We start from the raw sequence: 27,112 nt of genomic DNA, 5'->3' as shown, positions 1-27,112 counted from the left end.
TAAATTAGCATATAGAAATTTGTGGGGAGTTTGTCCTATGGGCTTGAAATCTGGATCTTTTTGGTACCTGGCACTGCCCCTGTTTATATGACAAGAGATCAGTGGTTTGTTCATCTCAGAGCCGAGGGCCAAATCCAGCCCTCCCGGGGTTTAATCTGGTTGCCTAGGGTTCTCTGGATGGCTACGCACTGCCTTCCTATGGCCCAGCTTTCTTTCTCTGACCACCAATTATTTGGTGATTGCCTGGCTTTTTGCAGTCCTCTCCATTGACCCATTCCAGGAGGCTGAATTGCTTTTCCTATAGTTTAATTACTGGCCGTAAGAGCTTTAAGCAAAAATATGCTGGTATCTTTTGTATTTTGGGCCTCACCCCTTTTTACCACCTCTGCATTAAGGCACCCAAGGAGCTTCTCTGAAAGGGAATCCATTCCCTGGGCTGAAAAAGGAACTCTTGCTCAGTAGCTACTCCCAATCCCCCATACACCATCTCCTTTAAGTGGACCTAATGCCTCACAGAACTTTTGGTACATGTTCTGGGAACAGGCCAGGGCTGTAGATGCTACACCTGTGGCTACCCAAACAGTACCTGGCAGAGTATAGTGGTGTACTGGCCAGCATGCACCTGAAATAACACTCCGTTCTGTTGTCGTGTCCGGAATGCCAGGCCCATATACCAGGGAGTGGAGATCTTCAGCTCATTCTTGAAATCCCAGAAAAGGATACTGTTGCCATGGAAATGGTGAGGATGATTCATGGCTGGAAAGAAAAGCTGGAGTATAAAAGATGCTGGAATTCAGAACAGGGTAAAGAAGCTCTTGCTAGGGGACACTCTAGGACCTCCCTCATTCCTGGTGCTAGAAACTCTCCAGCTACACTTCAGAAACTGTAATGTTATAAGGAAAGATACCCAGATCAGGCATGGGAAGAGGTGGGAGGCTTCATCTTGCTGGAAGTTCTGAGGAGCCTGGAGAAGGATCTCAGCAACAGGGAAAGTGGAAGGTTTTGGTTGGTCTGTATTTCTAAGCAAATAAACCAGATCTGTACTTCCTTGACTAATGTACAAATCAGAATGTAGCAGTACTCTGAATTTCATACTTCTTCACATCTTGCAATGTAGCCCTTAGCTTAAAAAACACAGAAATGTTTTAAAATGTGTATGTTCAGAAGAAATATGCTAAGATTGGTGTGGTGTAAGAGAAATATGTTTAGAACTGTGCATTTTGTGAGACAATTTTAAAATAAGTACTTAAATAAAATGTTTGTCCATGATAGAAACGGCAAATTAACATGGAAATGTGATGGAATATACATGGACACGTGCAAACTGGCATAGACCTGAATTAGAATAATCTGACTATCCCTAGCCAAGCAACTTGACTAGATGATAAACACGATAGAACTAGGTCAAATTCCTTAGAACTGAAGGCTTAGTAGGTTCTTTTGACCAAGAAACATTTGAGGGCTTGGGTTTTTGAAAGGTTCATAGAATCATAGAATAGTAGAGTTGGGAGGAGCCATGAAGGCCGTCAGGTCCAACCCCCTGCTGTTGCAGAACACCAAGCAACACCATCCCACTCAGATGGCTGTTCAGTTTCTAGGTTGTTTTTAGCTGTCAGTTTTGTACTTATTTAAGGAAAAGTGCCTATTTTTGCCAGTTAAAAGGAGCACTTAAACATGTTTAATTGAGATTCTCCCTTCAATACACTCAAAAAGATTGATTGGTTCTTCCCTGGGCATTGCTCAATGTCCATAATGAAAAGGTCATAATTTAGAGGTGCCCAGGCATCTCTTTAAAACATAAAAATCCTTGCTTGTTTGGCTGGGGAATGCTGGGAATTGTAGGACTTTTTCTGACTAAAGATGCATAGGACTGCAGTGTTTAATGTGTTTTTGAACTTGAACACCTGCACCTAAAGACAGACTTTTTCCATAGGTTCTCAAGAAAACTTAAGGGCAAGATAAGACACATCAGGCATTCCTGGTCTAGGTCTAGAACAAAGATTCTTACAAGAATTTCTTTAGAAGCACCCAACATTATATGAGGAAACCAAGGGCCAATTTTTTACTTTGGCGGCTGAACCTCTGTCCTATCCAAACCTTCCAGTGAGGGTAGACTCCAAAGAATAGGAGGATACAGGAAGAGTTCAGTTCAGAAGCTAGAGGTACTCTTTTGACTGGGTTCAAACTGTGTGACAAGCCATGCTCAGGTGCAGGTGTTGTATAGAGGTTGAGTGTGGGTTATTGTTAAGAGTAGGTTATCAGGTGTCTGATGCCAGTTGTACTAATAAGTCATGGTTTGATAACCCTGAACAACCCTTAAGGAGAAACCATGGGTTTGTTATCTTGGCTGGGTTCAGACAAAGCAATAACCCACATTTCAACCCATGGTTCAAGCACAACTCACTCTCAACCATATTAAAGCATCAGAGTGTGGATTATTGTGTTGTATGAACTAAGTCTGTGACTGGGCAGGGATGGGTTATCATGTTGTCTGCACCTAGTTGAACTTTCTTGTGCATGGTTAACAAACGATGTTGTTAGAAACCGTGCACAATTTGTTAGAAACCATGAAACAAGCCATGTTTCAGAAAGCATGACAAGCCACTTCTGGCTCATAGCCATCATTGCTTATGGTGTTGTGTGAACCCAGTCTGAGCTGCTGAAGTTTTTATAGTCTCCATATAGATCATCTTTACTATGGAAGTACCTGGAAATGTTCATGACACAAATAAAGGCCAGTTTAGGTCATAAAACAGACCTTTGAAAATCCAACGTGTACCCAATCAAATAGGGCTTAAAGCCACTTTTTCATAATCCCTTCTTGGTCCATTTCCAGGAACACTGCTGGCCTACCTTTCCCAAAAAACTTACTCAACTTTGCCTTATCCTCTTGGGGAGTTTTATTTCACCTTCAAGAAACCCTTCCCAAAGCAAACATGATATATTTTGTTTAGGTAACTTATACTTAACAGTCCAGACTCGTCTTTCCCAACTAGGTGGCCTTCGGGATGAGTTGGACAGCAATTACCATATTTCCCAGGCAGCATTGGCTGTTAGCCCTACTGATTGGGGACTATGGGAGTTGTAGTTCCACACATCCAGAGCTCACCAGGTTGGAGAATGCTAGTCCAGGTCATCCCTCCTGTAGCATCCTTTATTTTTTCATTACCTCCTCCAACAACATTAGACTTACCGTGCCTGCAGTCCTTGCCTCCAAAGCCCACTGGACACGCACAGGTGAAGGAAGACCAGCCCACAGTGCAGGTGCCACTGTTCTTGCAAGGGTTTGAATCACAGAAGGAGTGTTTGGCATGGCAACCTGAGGACATGGCAGATGGACAGCACAGGCAAAGACAAAGGACCAGATTGTTAATCTGAAATAGTTTCTACATTGGTCTTAACTACCAACCCCCCATAAACCATGAGAACAGACCCTAAACCTTCAAATAAAAAACATACAGGAGCATCTCTGGTCTCCAGTGCTGACTTTATTCTCAATAGATTGGATCTGGACCTAGTCATCTTTACAGTAAATTGCTTGAAATCAATGTGGTTCAATTAGGACAGAATTCTATACATATTTAGACAGAAAGAGGTTTTACAAACTCTCAGCACAACGCAGGCATACTGAAGAATGCAGGGAATTTTTAGGACTTCTTTTCTGTGTAAAGATTGTGACCTTAGTCACGAACAACATATACTCCATTGATTTCAATGAGCCTATTTGAAGTCTGGAAGGTGCAGCAGGCACCAAGAATGGCCCTTGGAGCTCTACTGATCTGGAGCCCCGAGTTCCATCTGGCATGACATTTCTGGCTTGGCACAGCAAGCATGCCACTCTGAAGAAATCTGCAGGGAGGACTGTTTTGTGGGAATGACACAGAAGGTACAGCTGGGATACAGCACCTTTCCCCATTAGGTAAGTAACTTGGGTCTAGCCTGTGTCTTGCTGGGCAGTGGAGAAGCATAGGTGTCCCTGTTAGTGTGATCACAGCTTCAGCCAAATGGACATGCACTGCACCAGGTAAGGCAAAGGGCAAAGGGCCACCTGAGATTGGACTTCTCCCACTCTGGGAGCCTCGATGGAATCCACAAAAGGCCAGGGGGCACACTGGGCCTTGCTGCAGCCTGCCAAAGATAATAGCTCAGGGACAGGGTTAGGGTGCTGAAGCTGTAGCTGTAGCTGTAGCTCGTCTGGCCTGCCTAGGCACTCAAACCAGCCTGCCGGTGTTTGCCAGAAGCCCTTCCACTGACTGCCAATCATTTGATGGTTCCTTGGTTTTTAATGTTTTCTAACAAGTTGAAATACCTCTCCCAAGGCTTACTTATTGATAGGAAGAGATTTAAGCTAAAAATATGCCAGGAGTTTTGGCTTTGCCCCTTTTGCCTGTGGCCTCTGTCCACCAGTGGAAAGTGGCCCTTGATAGCTTTCCCAATATGGAATTCAGCCCTGAGGCTCAAAGAGGTTCAACACCCTTCCTATAAGGGGGTTTTGTGCTACCCAAACCATCAAGCCACCCAATAGCCAAACTCTTGACCAATATTGTAATCTGAGGGATGGGAAACTTACGATAATCTTGGGTCAAGCCACAGACATTACCTGTAGAGGTTCCATTGTTCGCAATGTAGGAAGCCAGGTCAATGCGTTTACTGTCGATGTACAGATCTCTCATGCACCCCACAAACTCCCTGTGCTCCACTGGAAAATTCTCAGGCAAATTGGGGACCCCTCCAAGAAGCAAAGGCCCAGTGAGATCCAATGATCTGGAGGAAGAAACGGGCTGTGAGTGCAGCTGGCTGTGCCTGTCCTACATGGAAGTTTCAGCCAGGAGGACCCAACACAGGGGCAAATTCCTGCAACATTTCTTTTCAAGCTAGGAATGGAGGAATCCCTGGAAAGGGGCAGGCCTTTGGCATAAGCTCAGGGAAATGCAGAAGCCCCACATGCTCAGGGGTTCGGACTAGAATGCAGCCAGACAATTCAGGCAGCTCCCTCAGTCAGGCATGCAGGATTTGGGACCAGCCAGGGGTAGCTAGGAGCCATGGAAAGACATGAAATCTTCCACACATTCCCAGTTATTAAGAGCTTTTTTTACAGGAGACTGATAATCTGTTGTTAATCAATTGCATCTCCTTGTGGTTTCAGCACAGAATTGAGATCTGAGCACTATAGGGCTTCCTTTCTTGCTTATCTGCTAAATAGCCTCCCGATGGAACGGTAGCATAGCAGAATAGTACAAGAGGAAACCATGCTTGCTTTTGATTTCAGAATTAAATGATACATTTTCTGTGCTAGAAAAGAAGAGAAACTTGTTGACAGTCCTGCTTAAACACAGAAACAAAAGTGGAGAGTCATGAGATCTTCTAAAGTACCCATAAACGACCATGGACAGGAAATGACAACTACATGAGAAATGTCTCCTGTAGAAATGCTCTCAGTTTCTTAATAAAACTATTAAGCCATTTCCACAAGCTTTGTCTCAAATGGTTGCTGCTGGATGTTTAGAGTACAGAGTCTTCTAGGATCTTACAATTGCAATTGTGACAATCTATGTGTAATAATGATTGTTCTAAAGTAGTCTTCCCCAGGCTGGCACCCTCCAGGCCAACAAATATGGTAGGTACCAGGTTGGAAATAGCTGTTGTAAAGCATTACTGAGATTACAGCTATTTAGCACTTTGAGCTTCAAACAGATGCTATATATACATCCTCTTAGAGTTACCCTTACTGCAGAAGAACCACCACATTCAATTTTGGCTATTTACTCACTAACCCAAATTGGAACTCACTCCTTTCATATACATGGACTGAAAATTACTAGAAACCCTCCAACCATTCTCTAAATCGACCTTCTTGATTTTGCATATTATAAGGTGCTTAAAGAGTTCTAAGGGTCAACTAATCTATGTTAAATGATCTTGAACAATCTGAGGAAGATATTCAGAGAAACATGTTTTGGATGTTTTGGATTTAATGTGTTTTTATCTCATGGTTGTGAGCTGTCTAGAGGTGCTGTGGCACAATCAGGCAGCATACAAATGTTTTAAACAAACAAACAAACAAACAAACGTCTGCCTAATGGAACATTCTTGTATGAAACTTTACATTATCTCCAATCCAGTCCACAGAGCAGCAAGCATTAGCATCAAAGTACCAATTTAAGTCAAGGTTATAACATCATTACTTACAGTCTGGGACCTCAACATAATGCACAATTATTACACAGGAAAATCCTTAGAACAGTCTTTCCTAACCAAATATCCTTCAAATGCGTCTCATTTTGAAGCTGTGTCCAACCTATTCTTCTCTCCCATTCTCTGGAATAAATCCCAGCTCTTCCTTTGGAGAGTTCAAAGTAGCATTTTAAGGCAGCATCTTCCAAAACTTGTTTGGTTCTGTTCTTTGAAGGGTAGGCAGCAAGTGTAAAAGACTCACTTTTTGGAACTGGACTGTACCCCCTCTGCCGCACAGGAGTAGTTCCCAATCTGATTGCCAAACTGCAGTGCCACTGATGCATCACACTTGTCCACAGTGAGGATGGCCACTTTATCTTTGGAGGGACCCTGCACTGAACCCAGGGAGCTGATCTTGGGCTGAAACGATAAAGCATGGACTGAGCAAAGGTTGCCTGAACACATACACCATGAGCCTCATTCTGCATTAACCAAGGGCCAAACTGTGCATTTGGAAAAAGGACAACTCCCCTTATACTGTACCAATCTGGGATAACAATGGGGGGAGGGCAGGGAGATGGGACTGCTTGTTTGAATCCTCTCCCATGAAAACAACATCAAACCTGTTAAAGCATGAGGCACATCCTCGATTTCTCCAACAGCTTTTTCACAAGCACAGAGTTTTTTCATTATTCATTACCCATGAGAACAAAATTATTTAGAATCATGGATGTAAAAAGCACAATTTTGGGGTGGAAAGGCAGTATATAAGTATAATAAATAAATGTTTCCCATAGCACTTGGAAATTGCATCAAATGATGGAGAATCTTACAGATGTATTTACTTCAAGGCAGTTGCAGTTCTTGTGACTCAAACATTTCCGTAAAGGTCTGAAAACTGTAGACCGTTATATGTAAACACAAGGCTGGAGGGATGGTGTGAACACCTCAAGTTTGCTATATATTTCTCCATTTTTCAGGCATATGCACATGAATGCTGGTTATTATGTGCACCAGTTATGTCACTGGTGTTATTGTTGACTTCTTAGATCATTACCAAATACTTCAGGAATTATCATCATTCAGATGTGAACGCCAAATCTCACTATGCTGGAGGTGTTCACTGTAAAATATCCATCGTGCCTATCACTTCGTCTTCTATAGACGGAATGAGATGGTTGACCCTGGCAGCAGGCTCTCAGCTGGGAAAGGGTCAGGAAATACTTCCAGGTAAGATCAAAACTGCAAGTAGCAGCTGCTTCAGTTGTCGGGGGGCAGAATGGCGCATTATGAGGAAAGTGGAGGTGCCACCAAAAAGGGTAGCCCTGAAAGGGGTTCCCTTTAGCATGTGCTCTGATGTCATCATGATGTGCAGTTCCCCACCCCACAAATTGGAGACAACCATGTTGAACTGGAGCATGGAAATGTACATCGACGGGACATGGGGGTATGTTGAACTAGACATTATGGAGCAGAAGCGAGGAACTTGAGAGGGGGATACAGTTTTCAGTGGTTGCTATAGGCTCTTTATAATGAGAAGATTCAACTTCTGCGTTATGTATTGTACTTCTTGACCTCATGTCTATCGAATTCCTTCTTTATGGAACCCTGGCAGTCACTCATTCTGGCACGGACCAGACCCAGACCTGCTTAGTTTCAGCGAGGCTGCTCCATGGTGCACCATCTGACCTTCCCTCAAACACAGCCGCCAGCCATGCTGGGGTGGGTGCAGGGTGAGACAGGACCACACACTTGTCAGTGCTCATGTAAAGGAGCTGCAGAGAAAAACAGCAAGCATTTGCAGCCCGCCGGGTGCAGGCACAACCAGGTTAACAGGATAAGCACCATGACCCACAGCAAAAGATGTTGATACCTACCTTGTTGTAATAATGCAGCTGAACTGTATGCCATTCCCCATCGCTCACCCCTTCTGGCACATAGGGAGCAACAATGGTGCTCGATTCACCTGCAAGGTAGAGGGATGTCAGGTGAGACCAGCCATGCAATCATTTTGGCATCTGCTCCAAAATCTTTTGTTTGCTTATATTATTTACTGTTGTTTTGTTGCGATTGATTGATAGATCTCTTGTATTTTGCAAGTTGTATGACTATTTTTGTTATATTCATTGTTCATTACTCTGATTTTTTTAAAATGAAGTGTGGTTTATAAATATCTAATTCAACAAAAACCCAGGGTTAGTGCTAGGGTCTAGAACAGGATTGGAACTGTGATGATACACCAGGGGTGGGTGGAGGTTAACCTCTTTTTGTTATGCTATGGCTGATGGCACCCTCTCTGTGCATCAAAGTCCTGATTCTGATTGGGTCCTCACAACTGTTATTTTTAAAGAAAAAGAGAACTGAACCTTTGAAATTCATTCAGTTAGCATCACCATCCAGTTCAGTCCTTGACAGGCCTTAGGGAGTTTATTAAGGGATCTTGTTTCCACTGCACATATGCCCTTGCAACATCACTCTTCCAATGTATCAAGATAAGAGAGCCTCTCTTGAGCAGACAAAGACTTCCACACTTCCTCTCATGTAGATGTACAGATAAACCTTCTGGAAGTCAGTGTGGAATTAAGTGTGTTGTGTACACACACACAAACATGCCAATAATCATAATTAAAAAAAAAAACTTTGGTTGCTTTGACACATTCAGTGTTTCAGCAATTCATTCGAAGAAATGGATGAGGCACTAAAATGTTATGAAAGAAGGTATATACATTTCATAGTCATGTACTGCTATTTGTGTGACTCATTCCAAATACAAATGAAAATGCTTGCATTTATATGCAGCTCTCCAATGAAACAGCTCATACAGAAACACACTCAGACACAAGGTAATCACAAGTAACAACCTTGGTAACCTCATTTGGAGTTGACGAAATACATTTGACAAATAGGAAGTGATTGGAGTCTTTTATGAAGACTTTTATTTCACACTATTTGGCATATATTGACTGTTTTTCATTCTGTTTTCTGCCTTTCTTTAAGCTTAAATAAAAAAGCAAAGAAGACCATTCCCTCCCTGAAAGGATGGGTTTTTTTTTTCTGTTCTTTGTACATTCCTCTCTTTTGTTAATTGCATTGGATGCTCATAAGCCTCCGAGTTTGGAGGCTTATGAGCATCTGCTGTGAGGGGGATAGGATTGTGCCCTTAGACATCTTATGGGGCCTCAGCCTACAAGATGATGCACATCTATTTGAAATGCATGCACACATGCACACACTCATAAACAAGATCACTTTTCACACAAACCATCTTCTCTAGCTTAATGGTAATAGCAAGCAGTATTGATTGGGGCTTTTTCTGCAGCTAAGCAGCAGGAAAATGGATGCTCTGGGTTTCTGTGTGGGGACCACAATACTTAACATGACTGGTTATCAGATACACTTAGAACCCTGGAAGCAAAAGCCACTGCCTTCAGTACAGTTGCTATATTTGAAACATCTGAGCATTACCTTTGAAGCTGAATCACCCATAAAAGGTCATATGGCTTCAGTCTGAACCAGCTGAAGACGGGATGTGGTTGGGGGTCTTGCTATGTCACAAGACAGCATGGCTTGTAAACCACGGCTTAAAGTGGAACATGGTTTCCCATTGATGTGACTCAATCATTCATCCTGACACTAAACCCATGCTTAAAGAGCCCTTTGAGATATAATCTAATTTGACTGTTAGTGACCTTTAGACTCAATATGGTATGAAGACACGCACATGCACAGAGCCAGTGACACAAGATTTATGGCGCATACAAATACATGTTTTCATCTTTCTCATAGTGTTATGTTTCTCAGGTTCAAGCATGCGCATACTTTACACCATGTAAAAATAGGTCCTCGTAACTTCCCTGAAATTCAATGACGTTACCCTATGCAAAACAGAGCCCAGCACTTTTCATGCATTCCATCTTCTCCATTTTGCTGGGCACAAATGCACTGCCAACACCAATTGCACTCAGACTGCAGCACAGAAGCCCAGACACCAGGACTCATCTGACCTGCAGTCACCTGCAGTCACCTGTACGGTGCATGGTGGCCCCCAAGGCTTCTCCTCATGTCTTTGCAGTTGGAAGAGCCAGAGGGGAGTCTACCAAGTTGGAAGCTACAGCTGGAAGCCACTCCGACAATGGTGTCCAAACCCAGTGGAATATCCAGTGTGGAGAGCAACCAGTTGGCTGTCACTGCTTAAAAGTATTGTGAGTGCCTTTAAGCAGTGGTGTCCAAGTCTCTCTGCTCCGGTGCACAAAAAGCCTGCAGGGCGTTTTGTTGTTGCTTGTTTGGCTCTGCATGGTCAAGGCTGTTCAGGCATCTCCGCTGCTCAGGGACCAAACAATGCCCAGTCCTTCGCATCCTTGTAACTGGGTAGATGCCAGGGCTGAGAATCATTGTGCAACAGGCTAAACATTCTGCACCCATCTGTGCGGCTTTGGTGTTGGGAGGAAGGCTGGCCACTTGCCACAGTCAGGAAAGGGGAGCCTGGTGAGTGTTGTTGAAACCTGTCCAGCATGCAGTCTAGTCTTCAGCTTATCATGCTCTCACATTTTTCCCACAGCTATAAATGCAGGGATTGTTTATGACAAAGCAACATGCCAATTGGTGCAGGACATCACAGGATCCCAAGAGCACCCACTCTCTACGCCAGAAGGCTTTCCAAATAACTCATCAGCAATTTGGAATAAGTCCATACTCTATGGATCACTTAAAATAGTGGCTAATCTGGTGCGACAAGTCCATTTTGCATGCAACCCACTTCTCCCTGTATTAAAGGTGGACCTTTGCATGGTGGGGGGGGGGGGTCAGTGAGGATACCGTTCCTCTCCCACACTTACCTGTGGAATACTTCAGCTGAACCTGCCCATCCACGATCTCTACAGCCAGGAAGTCATGCTTCTCATTGAGGCGTCCATTGTAGATGAGGAGGCCACTGCGTTCTAAAGTGGCGAACCTAACACAAGCAACGGAGTGATGAGGTAGAGAAAGAACCAGCCCTTCCACACTTAATTGGATCAGGGATACTATGTGGGTTTGAGCCCAACTAGGGGGATGGGAAATCTCCAGAGGCAAACATCCTGGAAACTCACTAATCTGGTACAATCACTTTAAAGGAGTGTAGGGTTTGCAAAAACATTTCTCTTAACAGTCAACCATCAGTAAAATGTAGGGATGCCATACTTCCTCCCTTCTTTCCAGGGCTCTTCTAGGCCAGGGCAATATTCAGCAGATGAAGCCTTTCAGGGTAGACCAACATTCAGTAGGTGAAGTCTATTGCTTCACTCCATGCCTAGTAAAACTGCATTTGTTAGCTTTCTATTGTTAGCTTTCTATTGCCCAGACACTCAGGGTCCCTTGTTCAAGAAAAATCCCAATCATCTACTGGTTCTCCCAGCTAGATGAAAATGTCAAAGAGGAAATTTCAACAGGACCCATCTCTCATGCAACTTGGTATGACAAAGAAGGCTGGAAAAATGGAGCAAGTGGATTTTGGAGCACAGAAGACCTTCCTTTCCAACATGGAGAATGGCCAGGACAACCCTGGCACCTAAAGGACAGCAGCCCTGGTCACAGTGGCTATGAAGCTGTCGTTCCAAGAACTTACGAGAGGGAGAGGGTGAGGTGGAACCTCTGGCGCAGTCCCCGGAACATGACAAATGACTTGGGTGGAAAGGAGCGTGTGGATACTTCACAGTATGGCTTCTCAAAGCCCCCAGGGGGGCACTGACACTGGAAGCCGCCATCTGCAGAGTCGGTGCAGGTTCCTCCATTCCTACACACTCCGGGGACACAGCGACCTGCCCGACTATCCACCTCACAGTTATCACCTGTACAGAAAGAACAGGAAGAAAGAAAGTGTCAGGAGGGTTCTGGGAGCAGAATAGGCAAAGTGTGGAGCAGGCTGTAATTTCTGGAAAAAACTGAGGAAAACATTGGCATGCCAGGGCAATGCACTCTCATTCTGTTTGTAGTGCTACAGAAAGGTTGCCCTGCTGCAAAATCTTCCAGTTCAATTACCCTTTTCCTCCTAATTATACCCCACAGCAGCATGGCCCTACGGGGTACCTTCCAGATATTTTAGACCACATTTCTCATGTACCGCAGCCAGTGTAAGCAATGATCATGGGTGATGGAAGCTGTAAGACAAAACATCTGCAGGAACCTGTGCCCAACAGAGAATGTTAGGTATCATCTTAAAGGTGCTCTCTTGTAGGAAATCACGTGCTGCAGATTGAAAATACTGTCCACTTCTGCATGAGTATAGATGCAGAAGAAAAAAGCAAAACCATAAGCCTAACTTCTCCTATGTACACCAGCTTTGTCTCCAGGTGTTTGGTTTTATCACCTTGGAAGCAATTTGCCTCTCAGCACCACTGAGAAGATGTTCCGGTTGAGCTCTGAACTCTTGTGCACTAGTTTAGAAAGGTCCCCTGGGTTCATTCCTCAGGTAAAGAGTTGCTCATATCACAGGTGTCCAGGCTCAGTCTGTCACCCAAGGCTGCCTCCCTAAGGAAGAGAAATTGGGCCAGGAGTGTGTTCACAAATGGCCTCCAACCAGCAGGTTCCTGACCAGCACAGGATGGCCTCACAGCAACTGCTAACCTGCGTGAGAAAGAAGTCATCAGCCTCCACAGTGTCTCAGGTGCCGCAGCACAGGAGCGCTGTGAACCACAGGCCTGTGGGACAAACCTGGGTCCCAATTCGGGTCTCTGGGGTTCCCCAGTCACTTCACTCCCCCAAGCCCATCCCTTTCTCTCAACTAGTGATCCATTTGGTGGTTTCCTGGCTTTTGCATGCTTGGCTTTTTCCCAGTCAAAAAAGTTAAAAGGCCTCTCCTAAGGCTCAGTGAGTAGCAGTGACGGCTCTAAAGCTAAACATATTGACATTTTTGGCATCTTCTCTCTACCCCCTTTTCCTTTGGCCCTACCCATGACATGAACAGGATCCCCTGAGAGTTTCTCTGAAGGGCATTTTGGTCCTCAGGAAGAAAGAGGTTTCCTACCCCTGCTGTGGGGCACAGGCTCCAACACTGCAGACCACACGAAGCGCAGCAACTGACAGGAAGGAGAAGATGCCCTTTCAAGACAGAGCTGTGGCTCACACTCGTGTGAGAACGCTTGTGCTGGGCAAACATCCCTACGCCGGTTTGTGAAAGGGCCTCAGAGTCTGCCTGCCTCTGCCTCGCCCCCACCTCCCAGCACCAGAAGGGGGAGGACGCCCCCTTTCGCCTTACCTTTCTGCAAGGAGGAAGGAAGGAAGGAGGACTAGCTGAAAACCAAGCTGCAGAAGTGGCATCACTGAAATGACTCTCCAGGCCTCACTGTATAAAGCCCTCATTGCAACTATATTTTCTCACCCCAATATGCATTGGTACCTTGGCTCATGAACTTAATTCATTCCAGGACTCTAGTCGTGACCCAAAATGGTCGTAAGCCAAGTCAAATTTCCCCATAAGGGTCAATGTAAACAAGGTTAATCTGTTCTGCAACTATTTTTTTTACTCACAAAAATTTGAAGCAAAGTGACAAAGAACAGCAAAGATCCCGGCCGTCCCGCCCCCCCCAAGCAATCGTGCAGGGGGTGGGGGGAGGCGGGCGTGGGCGTGCTTGGGCAGGGAACACGGGCGCAATTGTGGCCATCTTCCCCCCAGCACGGACGCGGCCATCTACCCCCCCCAGCACAACCGCGATCGTACCCATGCAAGGAAGGCGTGCGTGCTCACGATTGTCACCCGAAACAGTGTTTGTGACCTGCGGCAAATTTTTAAATGAAATTTCTGTTCACAACCCAATTTGGTCGTGAACTGAGGCGTTTGTGAGCCGAGGTACCACTGTACGTTTGTTTTTCAGAAGTTTGGCCCTAGAGGTCTCCAGTAGAGAGATGGCAGAGGGAAGGCAAAAGGAGGGAGAGAATAAAGAGAAAAGAATAATGTAGGGATGCAGAACCTCAGGTGTGGGGATGGAATTTGGCCCACTATGGTTCCCAAACTAACCCTTTAGTTTCCTCAGGAGGCCGTGCCTTTAGTTTCCCCCTTTGCTCTGACCTCCAGTCACCTGATAGTTTCCAGCTTTTGTGTAGTATTTTCCCCATTCTAAAAAGCCAGAATGGTTCTCTGGAGGTTAGTTGCTGCGGTTGACAGCATGGAGCTAAAATAAGCTGTTGGCCCAACCCTTTTGCCTCTGGTCATGCCCACCTGTGAAATGCGGCCTCCCAAGGGCTTCTTCAAAACAGACTTTGGGCTGAAAGAGGTTTTGCAACCCTGCACTAAAGAAACAACAAGGCCGTGCTCAAGCCTTGCCTATGGCACCTTTCTTACCTGGTCTTCCTTACCAGGAATACAACTCCTGTATACAACAGGAATACAACTCCCCTCACATAGCACCTTAAATTTAATCCGGGACATCCTCTTAGGATCACCAGTGCACTAGAAATCACTGGTCCTGCCCATTCACCCACAGGCCTCATCCTCTCTTGATTCTGCAGGCCTCATTTCCAGCCACACAGGTGGAAACTGCTTGGGATGCAGCCCAGCACTGTGCTCAGCATTTCACGCATCACAAGATTTCTTTCTTAATACAAATGTCCCCAGAGCCTTCAGCTGGGGATTCATCATTAGCTGCTCAGTGCATGCAACGCCCAGGCCATCAATCCAGATGGAAGCATTCAGCAGAGATCATTTTGTATGAGCGACTGTGGCCATGTGCACAGGAGGACAGTATGGGGTTGCCATCATGGCCAGACTTGATGAATATGGAGCACGGGGTGAGTGGGAACAGAAGGCTATCGAACTAGTTTGAAATTGTCTAGGGAGGAGTGATTCCATCAGGGGTTTGGGGCAGATGATGAGGGGCTTTGCAGAAGGAACAGGAGGGTTCCCCAAATGCATCAAGCTGGCTTCTTGCATTTCCAAGTAAGTGAGGTAATACACATTATCTTTTTTGAAAGCACTCCCGCACTCTGTGAGGCTATTAAGTGCGGAGTCTAAAATGAGACAACCCTGGGAAATACTGGCATTTCTTTCAAAGGCTGTGACCATCTACATGGAGTGCCCCTCTTGGGCGTCCCTGACAGTGCTTAGCAGCAACAATCTTCTCTCCCTGTTACAGGTACCAGAGGAAGCCATTGCCAGGTCCATGCAGCTTCAGTGCAATTCGACTTCATGGGACTACCCCTCAGGATGGTTTCTGGGAGCACCTATTTTCTGGGAACACCAGTAGAGGCAATAGAGCAGCCTCTATTGCCATTTGCCCAGGCAGCCACTTGGTGTCACTATTGACTATTCTGCACTTTTGGAAGTTGAAGCCAAGTCATTCTTTGCACCATCCTTCTGAAGCTGAACTCTTCCCAGTTGTCACCAATACACTGTGATAGGTTTCTCTCTGGCCAAACAGGAACGCACTGCAGAATGGTGGAAAGGGGAGGTTTTGCTTTCCCAGTGATGTGTCCATGACAGTGCACAGAAAGCTACAGCTCTGCACCATGGTGGAGAATTAATTCCTACAAACCATTTCCTGGAGATGCCTACCCCCTGTAGCACATAGTGCACCTGAGTTCAGAGACTTCTCTTGGTTGCTGAACAATGAAACTAGGTCTCTTTCATCATGTGGTATGAGATCAGCTAATCAGGCGTCCTTTAGCTGCTTCCTGGGGATGAGGTGACTTGTATCCCAAGAAACTGGAGGGTACCAGATTAGGGAAGGCTGAGCTGGACTGATGCATTCCTCTCATATCTAATTAAGGGCTGCCTGTCCTCTACTGAAGATCACAAAGGTCTCCTAATCTGTGCAGGAACCAAATACAAACCTGGGCCCACCAGGGAAGTAGAACACTTCCTCTCCACTGGCTTGTGACCAGTAAAGGCCAATCAGATGGGAAATGCTAAAGGATCCCTCCTCCCTTTTCCCTGAAGTAGAGGAAACTGAGATACTTTAACAGAGGAGGATGAGCAAGGTCAAAGGGACATCTCTTGCCTATGATTTGCTGAAAGGGACCATCTGGAACAGATGTGGGGAAGGTAACATTAATTAAGCATTGGTTTTGGCCAATTCACCGGCATTATACACTTTCTGAGAGAGGTAAGAGCTGAAGGGTAACAATAAGTGAAACCCCACATTAAGAGAGATTTGATATTAGGAAGAAGATTGGAACCTACATTTTCCCTCTATGAAGCTTAGTGTTGCCCACTCCTTCCTAAGTTTCCACCTACCTTTTAATAAAGCCACTCCTGCTCCATGGAAATAAAGTTGCCAACTCTTTTTCTGGTGGGGCTTCTGTGCCTTTAAACACATGTATGACATGCAGAAATATAGCCAATGAAAGTTTTCTTATTCCTGCATCCCCATGCAGAGAAAAGCTTCACAGGCTGGATTTCTACATGCTGTTAAAGACACAAGAACTCTGCCAGAAAAAAGCTGGCAACATTTTGCTGGAGCTGAATGTTCCAGTCACAATGTTTTGGGTCAGGACCACCAGTGTTTTTGCTAATTGCTGTTTCTCTGCCTCGAACAGCAGCTACAACTGCAGGTACTGGCAGGCAATTATATTTATCTCCATATTATCAAAAGCAGCATCTACTGATCTTCACAGGTCAAACTTGCTGCTAAAGGTGCAACCAGTCCATGGCATTCCCTCACAGTCCTGTCAATTGGCAACCTTCACATATCTGAGGTAAGTGGCACCTGCCAACATTAAATGCACAGGAACCTGGCCCATTTGGCTGCTGTGTTGACAAAGCACCTGCCTTCATCAACTCTTCCCTCCTTCTCATCCCCTTTCTGCCTCAGATCAAGGATGATACGTGTACCTATCCAAGACAGATCTGGCATCACTTTAAACCTAGGAATAGGCAACAGTAGCAGTCTTCCATGCAGCTTTTCCCTAGCAGAACCTGCAGCATTTTCCATTGTCTCTGAAATTAAGGCACCTTTAATACGATGAGATTGGTAATGATTCTCCCAGTCTGAGACCATGGGGGGTGGGGGGAGGACAATGGAGAGTGAAAGCAGAAGCAGAAGCCAGGTTTGGTCAATTCCAGCTGAGAGATGGAGAGCTCCTTCTTCATAATATCCTCCTAGGCTTCATACACCATTAGCACTGGCTGCTGCTGCCCTAAAGCACTTACTGTGTTGCTTCTTTGCAGTACTATGGAAAGAGCCACTTTCTTTGATTTCAGCCAAAGGCAAACACAAGCACCTTTGCCACATCACTCAAAAAGAACACTAGCTCCAAAGCGACCCACTTCAGTGATTCATCCCAGAGGTGCAGTTAGGTCAGCCTCCCCCAACTGGTTGGCCTTCAGAGGCATTTGGGCCGCAACTCCCAGAATTCCCATAAAGCAGGGCCATTGACTGGGAATTCTGGGTGTTGCAGTCTGGAAGGCACAGGGTTGAGGAAGGCTGAGTTAGGTAATCTGTGCTCATATTCTGTGTGTGGTAAGCCAATCTTGACATGTATGAAGTATATTCCTGCCCATTCTGCTGAATGGGGCTCTGGACATGTGCCCCAAAGTCCTTCTCTGAAGGTGCACTGGCTCCACAAGCATCTCTGTGTTGCAACCTAGAAACTTAAAAAATTTCCCACTGAAATGCTAAAAAGCAGATTAACAGAAGAGGCAACCAAAAAGGAAGATTCCATGCTGGGCTGAACTAAGGCTGACCAGGTATATTAAAGGCGGACACAACTCCAAAGATGGATCTTCTGGGTTGTATTGCAAAAGGAGGTTGGACAAGCAAAGCTTGGTGTGAGTGTGTGTGTGTAAGAGAGAGAGAGAAGCCGCACTCATGCAAGCTCCCACTTAAACCTGTTTATCAAAAGCAAGCATACCCTGCTTTTCATCCAACCACTCAATGTCCATGTAAGTAACTTGCCAGCAGCAGATGGCCCTCAGCATTATCTATGCCAGCTAGGGCTGATTGGAGTGTGATGAGTATGTGGAACTGGAGGGCCAGAAATGGCCCTCTACTGAAACACAGGAAGTGTGATGGGGAGCAAACCCTCCCTGCTCGCAACTCCTGTTCTTCCTTGGGGTACTCTCAGCTTGTCAGTGAGAAGCAGAGCTCAAGGGCACCCACTTTGCATCCAGAAAGTTTCAGGTTCAGTCTCCAACTAAAAGGATCAGGTAAGAAGTGATGGAAAAGATTTCTGCCTAGCCCAAGGAAACAATATGGACCAAGACAGGCCAATATTCTGACCTGATAGAGGATAGTCTCCTGTGTAATGGAGAACTTACAGGAATCTGGGTGGGAAACCCAGCTCTTCTTCCCCCAGAGCCTGCTGCTGGTTGTTCACCCCGATCATCTGCTCCTGTCTATTTGCATAAGAACATGGGGGAGATGTCATGAAGTGACAGGGTAGCAAGCACATTAACCCTTCTCCTAATGTGGGCTCACACTTCAAAGCCCCAGGTTAATTACCACTGACTTTTCTTATCTCTTCCGCAACCAAACACAGAGAGATACCTCTTTTGCTCCTGCTGACTACACAGCTCCTCAGTCCTGTTGGCAGAGGGAAGCTGTTACTTCTTTGCTATCCTTTTAGGAATGGTCTCTTTTTTCTTTGTCTTATTGCCTGTCCAGTGAATAGAGTATGTGACCAACCCTGTAGAAGAGGGTTCTGTAAACCAGGGCCTTCTAGATGTTTGGGGCTACAACTCTCAGTCCCTGACCACTGGCCATGCTGGCTGGACCTGATGAGAGGTGTAATCTGACAACATCCAAAGGGATATCTATTCCTACCGTAGATCCAGAGAATGCTGAGTGTGATATGGACAGTAACATTTAAACAGTAGCATAAATCATCTATTTATGGACACAGATTAAAGAATGGTTATTCCCATGTACAGATATGCCCTGTTCCAGGAGAGACTAAGGCCACAGTAATATGCATGGGAGTAAGTCTCGTGGGATGCAAAGGATCTTCCTTTTGAGTAAACATGCTCTGGATCATGCTGTAATTCTGGGCACAGGTCATAAACCCTATTAATGCCCATGGGATTTAAACAGCTAAACAGTCTGCAGAGTCAAGCTGCATATCTGTGTTCCCAACATCTGGTTGATCTTTCTCAGAAGAATTCCTAATTTTTGCATTTACTTTCCTCCACCTTCATCTATGGAGTTCAAGGATGGCTGATGCAGTTACTCTGATTGACTCTCACAGTGCTCTGGTATAGAGGATAAAAGTATTTGACTTGGACCTCAAAGAGGTGGGTTCACATCTCTGCTCAACCCTAAACCTAACTGGCTGGCTGCCTTGGACCTGTGGCCTTGAGAGTGCCTCTAATCACAACCCACATTTTCCCTTTGGTGCCCTCAACCTCATGCTGTAACTCACAGCTATCTCCTCCTTCTCTTGCCATACAAGACTACCCTGACTCAGTTGGAAGCAGACTGGCAAGAAGCAAAGCCATTCACAGTTATCCTGACCTGTGGCATTGCTGTTGTTTTAAAGCTCTATCATTCATTGAATGACTGTCCCTACAGTTCTCTCAATTCCTTCCTTCATATTTTTCCCCTCATTGGTTTTCTACCTATTAAGTACCTGCTACCAGCTATTACTTTTGTTGCATAAGTACCCCTTCTCCAACCTGGCACTTTCCAGCTATTACAACTCCCAGAATCCTTCAGCCAAATGTTCTGGTTGTGGGATTCTGGGAGTTGTAGTCCATACATTTGGAAAGCACAGGATTAGTGAAGGCTGCTGTAAACTGTAAAGCACGGATTGATAAATTGGGAGTGAAGGACAGCCTTATGTTGCTCATGTGTCTCAGCATTAAGGCCAATGGTGCTGTGCATGTGAATTGTTCTGTAATTGTACACTGCCATAGCAACATTTCTGGAAAGGTAGTATACAAATTAATAAAACAGATACATAATAATAGCATGAATTAACAGTTATTAAAATAATCTGGCCACTGGTTAAATATTTAAGATGCAATAAAAGAGGTAACATTTATGTTATTATATTGATGCATTGTTTTTCAATATTTTGTGAACCAATCTGAAATTTTTAAGATGGGAAATGAAACATGTTCTAAAATAAAGAAATGAAATAAAAATTTAAAATCACTGCTTGGTACATAGATGATATTCTTGAACAAATTCAGGGTATCATTGTTTACTATACCCTCAACTAAACTATTTGTACGCTTTGCCATACATGATGACAGGCCAGGTGCAGAGTCTGCCTCCCATGAGAGGGGAGCTCTGCTCACATAAGATCCCTGTGCCAGATTTTGCGGGATTCTACCCTCTACCCACCTCCACAGCTTCTGCCATTCATCAGTGCTCCCTGACTTTCTGTATATCATTTTCAGGAGACTGAAGTGGCTGACCTGGGAAGCCCACTTCCACCAGCTCAGTATCCAGCTAAAATCTGGATCCGACCCTACATGTTTAGCATTTTTCTAATTCTTGGCAATAGCCAGCTTTGCTGCTGGGAATAGATTCAATATCCTTAGCTGATGAATTCTTGAAACCTGTGAATGAAATAGTTCCAACAATATTTTTGGATCTAAAAACTGAAGCGTAATTAATCATTCTATTTATAGCTCTTTTCAAACATGACCACACATATGCAAAAAGGCAGAACATATTTCTGACATCCACCATTATTTTTTCTATAAATATTGTCATATTCTTTGTGGGATCAAATACAACCAATAAATTAGCATTGCATAATTCTCTTTAAGATTAACATAAGCTGAATTTGCCATCCCTCTTGGAAAGACTGATTCTCAATCTTTGTGTGTGTGTGTGTGGAGAGAGAGAGAGAGAGAGAGAGAGAGAGAGAGAGAGAGAGAGAGAGAGACTCTCAGTATTAAAAGAAATCTCATGTTGATAATACGGTCTTTTGTTTGCAGAACTGTACCTTCAGATTTAAAAAGCGGAATTCTAACATGATCCCCTTAGTTCCAGGTGCTATATATCCTCCTTATACAACCCAGGGTTCTCCAGGTATTTTGGACTGCAACTCTCATCAGCCAACATGCAGCCCAAAATGTCTGGAGGGAGGAAGAAGTTGTGAAGGATTTTATATAGCTTTTTTTAATTCTGGATTTAATGGAACGATGAGCATGAGTCTGTTCATGAAGGAAATTGTATGATTTAAAATGTTCTATTATCCTTCCTTTCCACTCCTCATCTAATTATCCTATTTGCTTTGTTATTCAATTTAATCAAGTGAATTTTCACTGTTTACTTATTGTGCCTGCAATCCTGTGCCCACTTAGCTGGAATTAAGCTGTGCTGAATTAGTAGGATAACCATACAATCCTATAAATATCTGAGGAGACCAGTATAGGATTCTATGGTTATTATATGTCCAATCATTCTGGTTTTGGATAATGTTGCAGCTATCTAAATGATGAAAATAGTGTGTCACCCATAATGCATCTAGGTAGTCCTATGCCATTCGGATTGTGTGTTATTTCGATTTCACCAATAAATAATTTAAAAATTTAATTATCTGACTACTGTAATTCCTTTGGAACCTAGGACTGGTCTCCCTTCTAATGTTCATAAACATTACCTCCCTCACACCTGAGAAAGCCACCAAAGAAGAAGTAGAATCAGTTGCACATGGAATTGATGCCTGTAGACTTGCTGCTAATTCATACTAAAATCTGTCAATAAGCCACAGACCCCTAGGAAAAAGGAAGAGACATTTGGATCTCTTCTCTAAAAATGGTTGACCTTAGCTCATTCCAGTTGAGGCGGGGCAAGGCTACTTTTATGGGAAAATGAAAGATCTGATGATGGGTGTCCTGTCTCTGATCAGTCTGATCCCTCAGTGGCATGGGACCATCACTATGTCCCTGTTATTCCTTTTCTATATCTACTATGATCAGTTTTGTTTCCTTTCTACATTCTGTCCCTAAGTCCCTATGTAAAATATCCATATCAGTGGTGAGCCAGTGTGGGGTAGTGGTTAAGATCATGGGGCTGGGACGCAAACGACCTGGGTTCGAGTCCCCACTCAGCCATGGAGCCAACTGGGTGACTTTGGGCCAGTCACAGACTCTCAGCCCAACCTACCTCACAGGGTTGTTGTTGTGGGGATAAGATGGAGGAGGAGGAGGAGGATGTAAGCTGCCTTGAGCCCTTTGTAGGAAAAAGGCAGGATATAAATCCAAAAATAAATGAATAAATAAATCAGTCTGCCCATGTAGAAGATTCTGTCCAATAGCCACCTCCTAACAAGGCCAGGTTGGGATGATCAAGGGACAGGGTCTTTTCTGCAACAGTATACTGACTGTGGGACCCCCACCCCCAGGATATAGTAGCCTAGCTCTTTCATTGCTGGCTCCTGGAGGGCAGCTAAGCCTTTTTTTTTTGCTTTGCTCAGTGTTCAGTGATTGGTTCCACTCCAGGGTCCACTGCAAGGGTGGCTGAGAACCCACTGAAAAGACCCTGAAGAGCTTCTTCTTCCTCACCACTACAAGCTCCCTCTTGCTGTGGCCTGGGAAACGGTGCTGGTGTGGAGGAGGAGCAGCAGATGGCGTGGCCTCTTGCTCACTGGCTTTCTGCCTGTTGAGAAGGGAAGAGAGATGGAGCAGCTGGAGACAAGGTAGGCTCCAGTGATGTCTGAGGAATCTGGTCTGGGGGTGAGAATCTGATGGATTTCCTCCCTGGTGCCCTGGACTCTGGCCCTCCTTCTCTGTCCCCGAAGTCCAAGCTTCTGTGCATGTGACCTGGGGGCTTTGTGTACTTTGCACACAGAATGACTTAACTTTGTGTACCTTGTGTAAAGAAGCCAGTAGGCATTCCCAAGGGTTCACAGACTTGACCTCAGCTCGGCTCACTTCCTAGGCGGGACCAAGCATGGGAAAAAGGTCCGGCAAGTGCACGGAAGCAGAAGGTGCCCATGGGCAGTGTCCTGCCCGAGGTCCCTCCAAATCTGGAAGCTGGCACTACTCCATTCACATGCCATTTGTTGCTCCATTTTAACGCTTGCTGTTAAAGCCTTTTTTTCAGTGTTGTGTTGTACACTGCCTTGGGGATCTGTTGGCCAAAAGGAAGCACAAAATGCTGCAATAAAGAAATGTAATGATAAAAATAAAATTCTTTGGGTTGCGATTCATTGGCCATGCCAGCAGACACTGATGGGATTTGGGGAAGGAACCAGGTATATTCTGAAATCTGCAAAAATATGAGCATTGTCTTTTCTCTTTACTTCACAAAAGTTGCACCACTTACTTTATCAATGAATGTCAGAGAACTCTCTCCCTCTCTCCCGATCTTTCTTTCTTGATCTCTGTAGTGATATATCCTGAGCCCAAAATTCAACTCAGCCTACCAATTTGATGCCTTCGAACACCACCTGATTTGGTTTGGGCTAATTCAGGATCCATATCCTTTGACTTTGGTCCTGAACTCAGACCCTGACCCTGAACTGAGCTTCCAGAATCTGAGGAGTTGTGCCTCCTTAGCTGGATAATCATGGGACATCAGATAGATAACTTATAACCTTTTCTTCCCGCGCCTGGTCAGAATTAGATGCTATTTGCAGACACAGTAGCTCTTCAGGAGAGCATTATACCTTGCGAAATTGCAGAAAAACAGGTGTAGGGGTCTTGTGGGGGAGGGGGAATTCTGTCCCACACCCTGATATATTGATTGATTGTTTTTATCTTCTAAAGGGAGTTGTCAATAACCTTTCTTTCTTGGCAGAATTATATGAACATCACAGGGATCGTTGCCTCTTCTAAGGAGATTTAGCCTACTAGTTTTCAGAATAATGGATATGTGGTGTTTTTGTATTAAGGGGCTTCTCTACAAGAGATTTTTTTTACCTGCCACTTTACTAAGGCTTCTGCTTCCAGATTCTTTGGAACTTTGTGGGACTTAAGTTACTCCTTTACATGTCTCCCCCCACGCCCGAGGGTTGTCTTTCTTTGGCTGTCTACATGTTGCACTACACAACCACAAGCTGGCACTGCAGTAATGCAAAAATACGTACACTTTTCATAGTGTAATTTTTGATACCAGATTTCCCTCCATTAAACAAACGCAGAAATGGTTGCAAAGCACAAGAGAGGCCCTGGAGAGTAACAATGATGTGTCAGGCACCCACAAACAACCATGAGCGATGAATTACAAGTACAGAATACATGCCTCATAAAGAATATAGACATGGACAGAACGTAGCAGGATGAACATAGAGAAGTAGTATCCCCAGTAATGGGGAACATCAATCGTAATTCCCCTTATAGCATATAGCAGTAGAACCGAAGAGAAGGACCCCCTCAGCTGCCACCCCCCTTCAATCTGGACACAGCATTGACTATCTGTCTTAGTGGGTTTATCAGATTTGGAGACTGATAAATTCTTTACTTAATTTTCTATACTGTTAAACTGCCTAATAAGTGAAGCTTTTAATGAAACAAAGCAATACATTGTAAGAGAGTATGAATGAGGGCATGCATTTGTTTTGGTCACAGTTCATTGCAACATCAGCTCTTGCAAAAGATTTTGCGACTCAAGGAAATTTTTTCTGCTTGACAAATCTGCTTATGTGCAATATTGATCTTAAACACTATCTTTTTAAAAATGAAAAAGCCTCTGAATTAAGGAAAACAAACAAAAATCATGCAGATACTTTTGACTATCCTCAACTGAAGCAAGTGGATCCTTTTGGCACAGACATTACCGCTACTGCCCTCAACTTGGTATCCTCTGGATGGGTTGAACTATGACTCCCATCATCCCCAGCCAGCTGACTGGCGATGATGAGAGCCTTAGTCCAACCAGTACTTGGGAATGATGGGAGTCATAGTGCAGTCCATCCAGAGGGCATCAGGTTGGGCAGTGCTGTTTTCCCTGATTGTATGCATGTTCACAGAAGGGTCCAAGATCAGAAAGTCTCATCCCTGGGCAAACAGTGAGATCTCCAAGCACAGCACCCCACCTCCACCACGGACGATCGAGCCCTTACCTGTGAAGTGCTGGCGGCAGAGGCAGGTGTAGCCGCCCTCCTTGCGGGTGCAGATCCCGCCATTGCGGCAGGGGTTGGAGTAGCAGAGGTTGATCTCCATTTCGCAGTAGTCTCCGGTGAAGCCCTGGGGGCAGCGGCAGCGCAAGCCCGTGATGGGGTGGATGGGTCGGAAGAGGGTGGAGAGGGAGGCGATGAAGGGAGCCGAGCTGTCGAACTTGAGCACGGAGATGCACTTCATGTAGTTCTGGCAGGGCTCGCGAAGGCAAACGTTGTCGTCAAAGGGCAGCACCTCCAGCATGGAGACCGAGGTGAGGGTCATGCGCTTCATGTACAGCTGCTCCTGAAGCTCCTCCGAGCTGAAGAAGTGGCCGCTGCGGGGCGCCATGGCCGAGAAACTGACATTCAGCACCTGCCCGCCGACGTCGGTGTCATTCTGGATGTTGAAGACGAAGACATCCTCCTTGGGGGTGGCCAGCACGGTGGCCACGCCCTCGAGGAAGCTGGCCAGCAGCGGTGAGAGGAAGCGCTCCTGCCACATGTTCTCCAGGCGGACGGTGATGCTGTTGGCGAGCATGTCCTCGGTGATGATGATGACGCGCAGGACACACTGGGCAGTCACACTGTGGATCCCATCTGCAGAAGGGAGAGGGGAGGCGGCTGAGCAGGGGCTTGCAAATGCAAGGGCCACAGAGGAGGCATGTGGCATTTGCGTCCTATTTACATACGCTAGTTTGTGCTTGTGGATGGATGCAAATTTGGAGAGAAGCTCTACAGAACATCTGAGCATAGTGGGGAGGACTGTGACCAGCTGACTGTTGTGCAGCTCGGTCAGCTGTTGTCCATTGATGTGCAACTCACCCCGAGGCCTTTCCCTTCTTGTGGTTTTTATCTATAATCAGGCATTGGAGGGAACAGCCCTTCAAGCAGAGGGAATGTGGAACCAGAGGACTGTCCCCTGCCAGCCCTTCAGACAGACAACTATCCTCTGTCAGGTAGGACACCTGGCCCCTCTAATCTCAAACTAGGTCTTAGAAAAATGGCAAGAGGAGACATGACAGAGGTGTTAAAATAATGCACAGTGCAGAGAAAGCAGAGAGGGAGACATTTTTCTTCCTTGAACCCTGGGTCATCCCATGAAGCTGACTGATGAGAAGTTTAGTACAGATAAAAGGAAGCATGCTTTCACTCAGCATATAGTTAAACTATGGAATTTGCTGCCATGGGGAGTGGTGATGCCTGGATGTTTCAAAAAGGGATAGGACGGATTCATGAGGGAGGAGGCTATCTGTGGCTCCTAGCCTTGCTGGCTATGTGCTCCCTCCTTTACCAGAGCCGGCATGCCTGCATGGACCAGCTGCTGAGGAGCATGGGCAGGAGGAGGTCTTGCACCCATCCTGCTTGAGGCATCCTGGGAGCAGCTGCTTGCCACTGTGTGTATGGGCTGGATGGACCTTGGCTCTGATCCTGCACGACTTTCCTCCTGTTCTCAGGTGATATCACACTTTCACAAATCAAGACTGTTTTTCTCTCATAATGCAACTAAGGGGACTTACGCAAACTTTTGGGTATTTTCAATACCGTGAACCAATCATGTAATGGAAATGCTCAAACTGGATTACGGCCTAGGCTTTCACAGACAAGAGTGCACTCACCAGATGCATGGTAGCTCATTCCAAAATAAAATGTGTTAGTCTTGAAGGTGCAGCAACAGAGACATGGCTATCTATCAGGAAACTGCAACCATCTGATGGTTTCAGTGTGACTCCAAGTCACAAGTTACCATATTGCGTTTGAGCTCAGTCTGGGCTTTTGAAGGTTGTGAGTGAATGATGATCTGGAGACTCGCCTGCCTGGATGTACGATCCCCTCTGGTGGAACTGACCACATTAACGTGGGCTGAAAGTGGTCATGCCTTCTGATTTCCTGTCACATGTGTGGGGAGGAATGGTGCTGAGTGGGGACAACAAGCAGGTCAGAATCAAAAGAGAAGAGCCAGGAATATGTGGGACTG

The 27,112-nt window shown here is 45.3% G+C and overlaps 1 protein-coding gene across 1 annotated transcript in view; it reads right to left on the bottom strand.

Annotated features, from left to right (window-relative positions):
• Positions 1–27,112, bottom strand: part of CELSR3 (cadherin EGF LAG seven-pass G-type receptor 3) — a 145,156-nt gene that overhangs the window by 84,818 nt on the left and 33,226 nt on the right. Inside the window, exons 2-9 of the mRNA XM_044451518.1 lie at positions 25,102–25,734; positions 11,777–11,999; positions 11,010–11,125; positions 8,052–8,140; positions 6,437–6,594; positions 4,601–4,764; positions 3,194–3,319; positions 587–756 (exon numbers count right to left, since the gene is read on the bottom strand). Of these exons, the coding sequence (XP_044307453.1) occupies positions 587–756; positions 3,194–3,319; positions 4,601–4,764; positions 6,437–6,594; positions 8,052–8,140; positions 11,010–11,125; positions 11,777–11,999; positions 25,102–25,734 (1,679 nt within the window). The remainder of the gene's footprint in view (positions 1–586; positions 757–3,193; positions 3,320–4,600; positions 4,765–6,436; positions 6,595–8,051; positions 8,141–11,009; positions 11,126–11,776; positions 12,000–25,101; positions 25,735–27,112) is intronic.

This window comes from Varanus komodoensis, unplaced genomic scaffold (genome assembly GCF_004798865.1).
Source record: "Varanus komodoensis strain SLA01 unplaced genomic scaffold, ASM479886v1 scaffold6_2, whole genome shotgun sequence".
Taxonomy (NCBI): Eukaryota; Metazoa; Chordata; class Lepidosauria; order Squamata; family Varanidae; genus Varanus; species Varanus komodoensis.
This window is presented reverse-complemented; position numbering and strand designations above follow the sequence as displayed.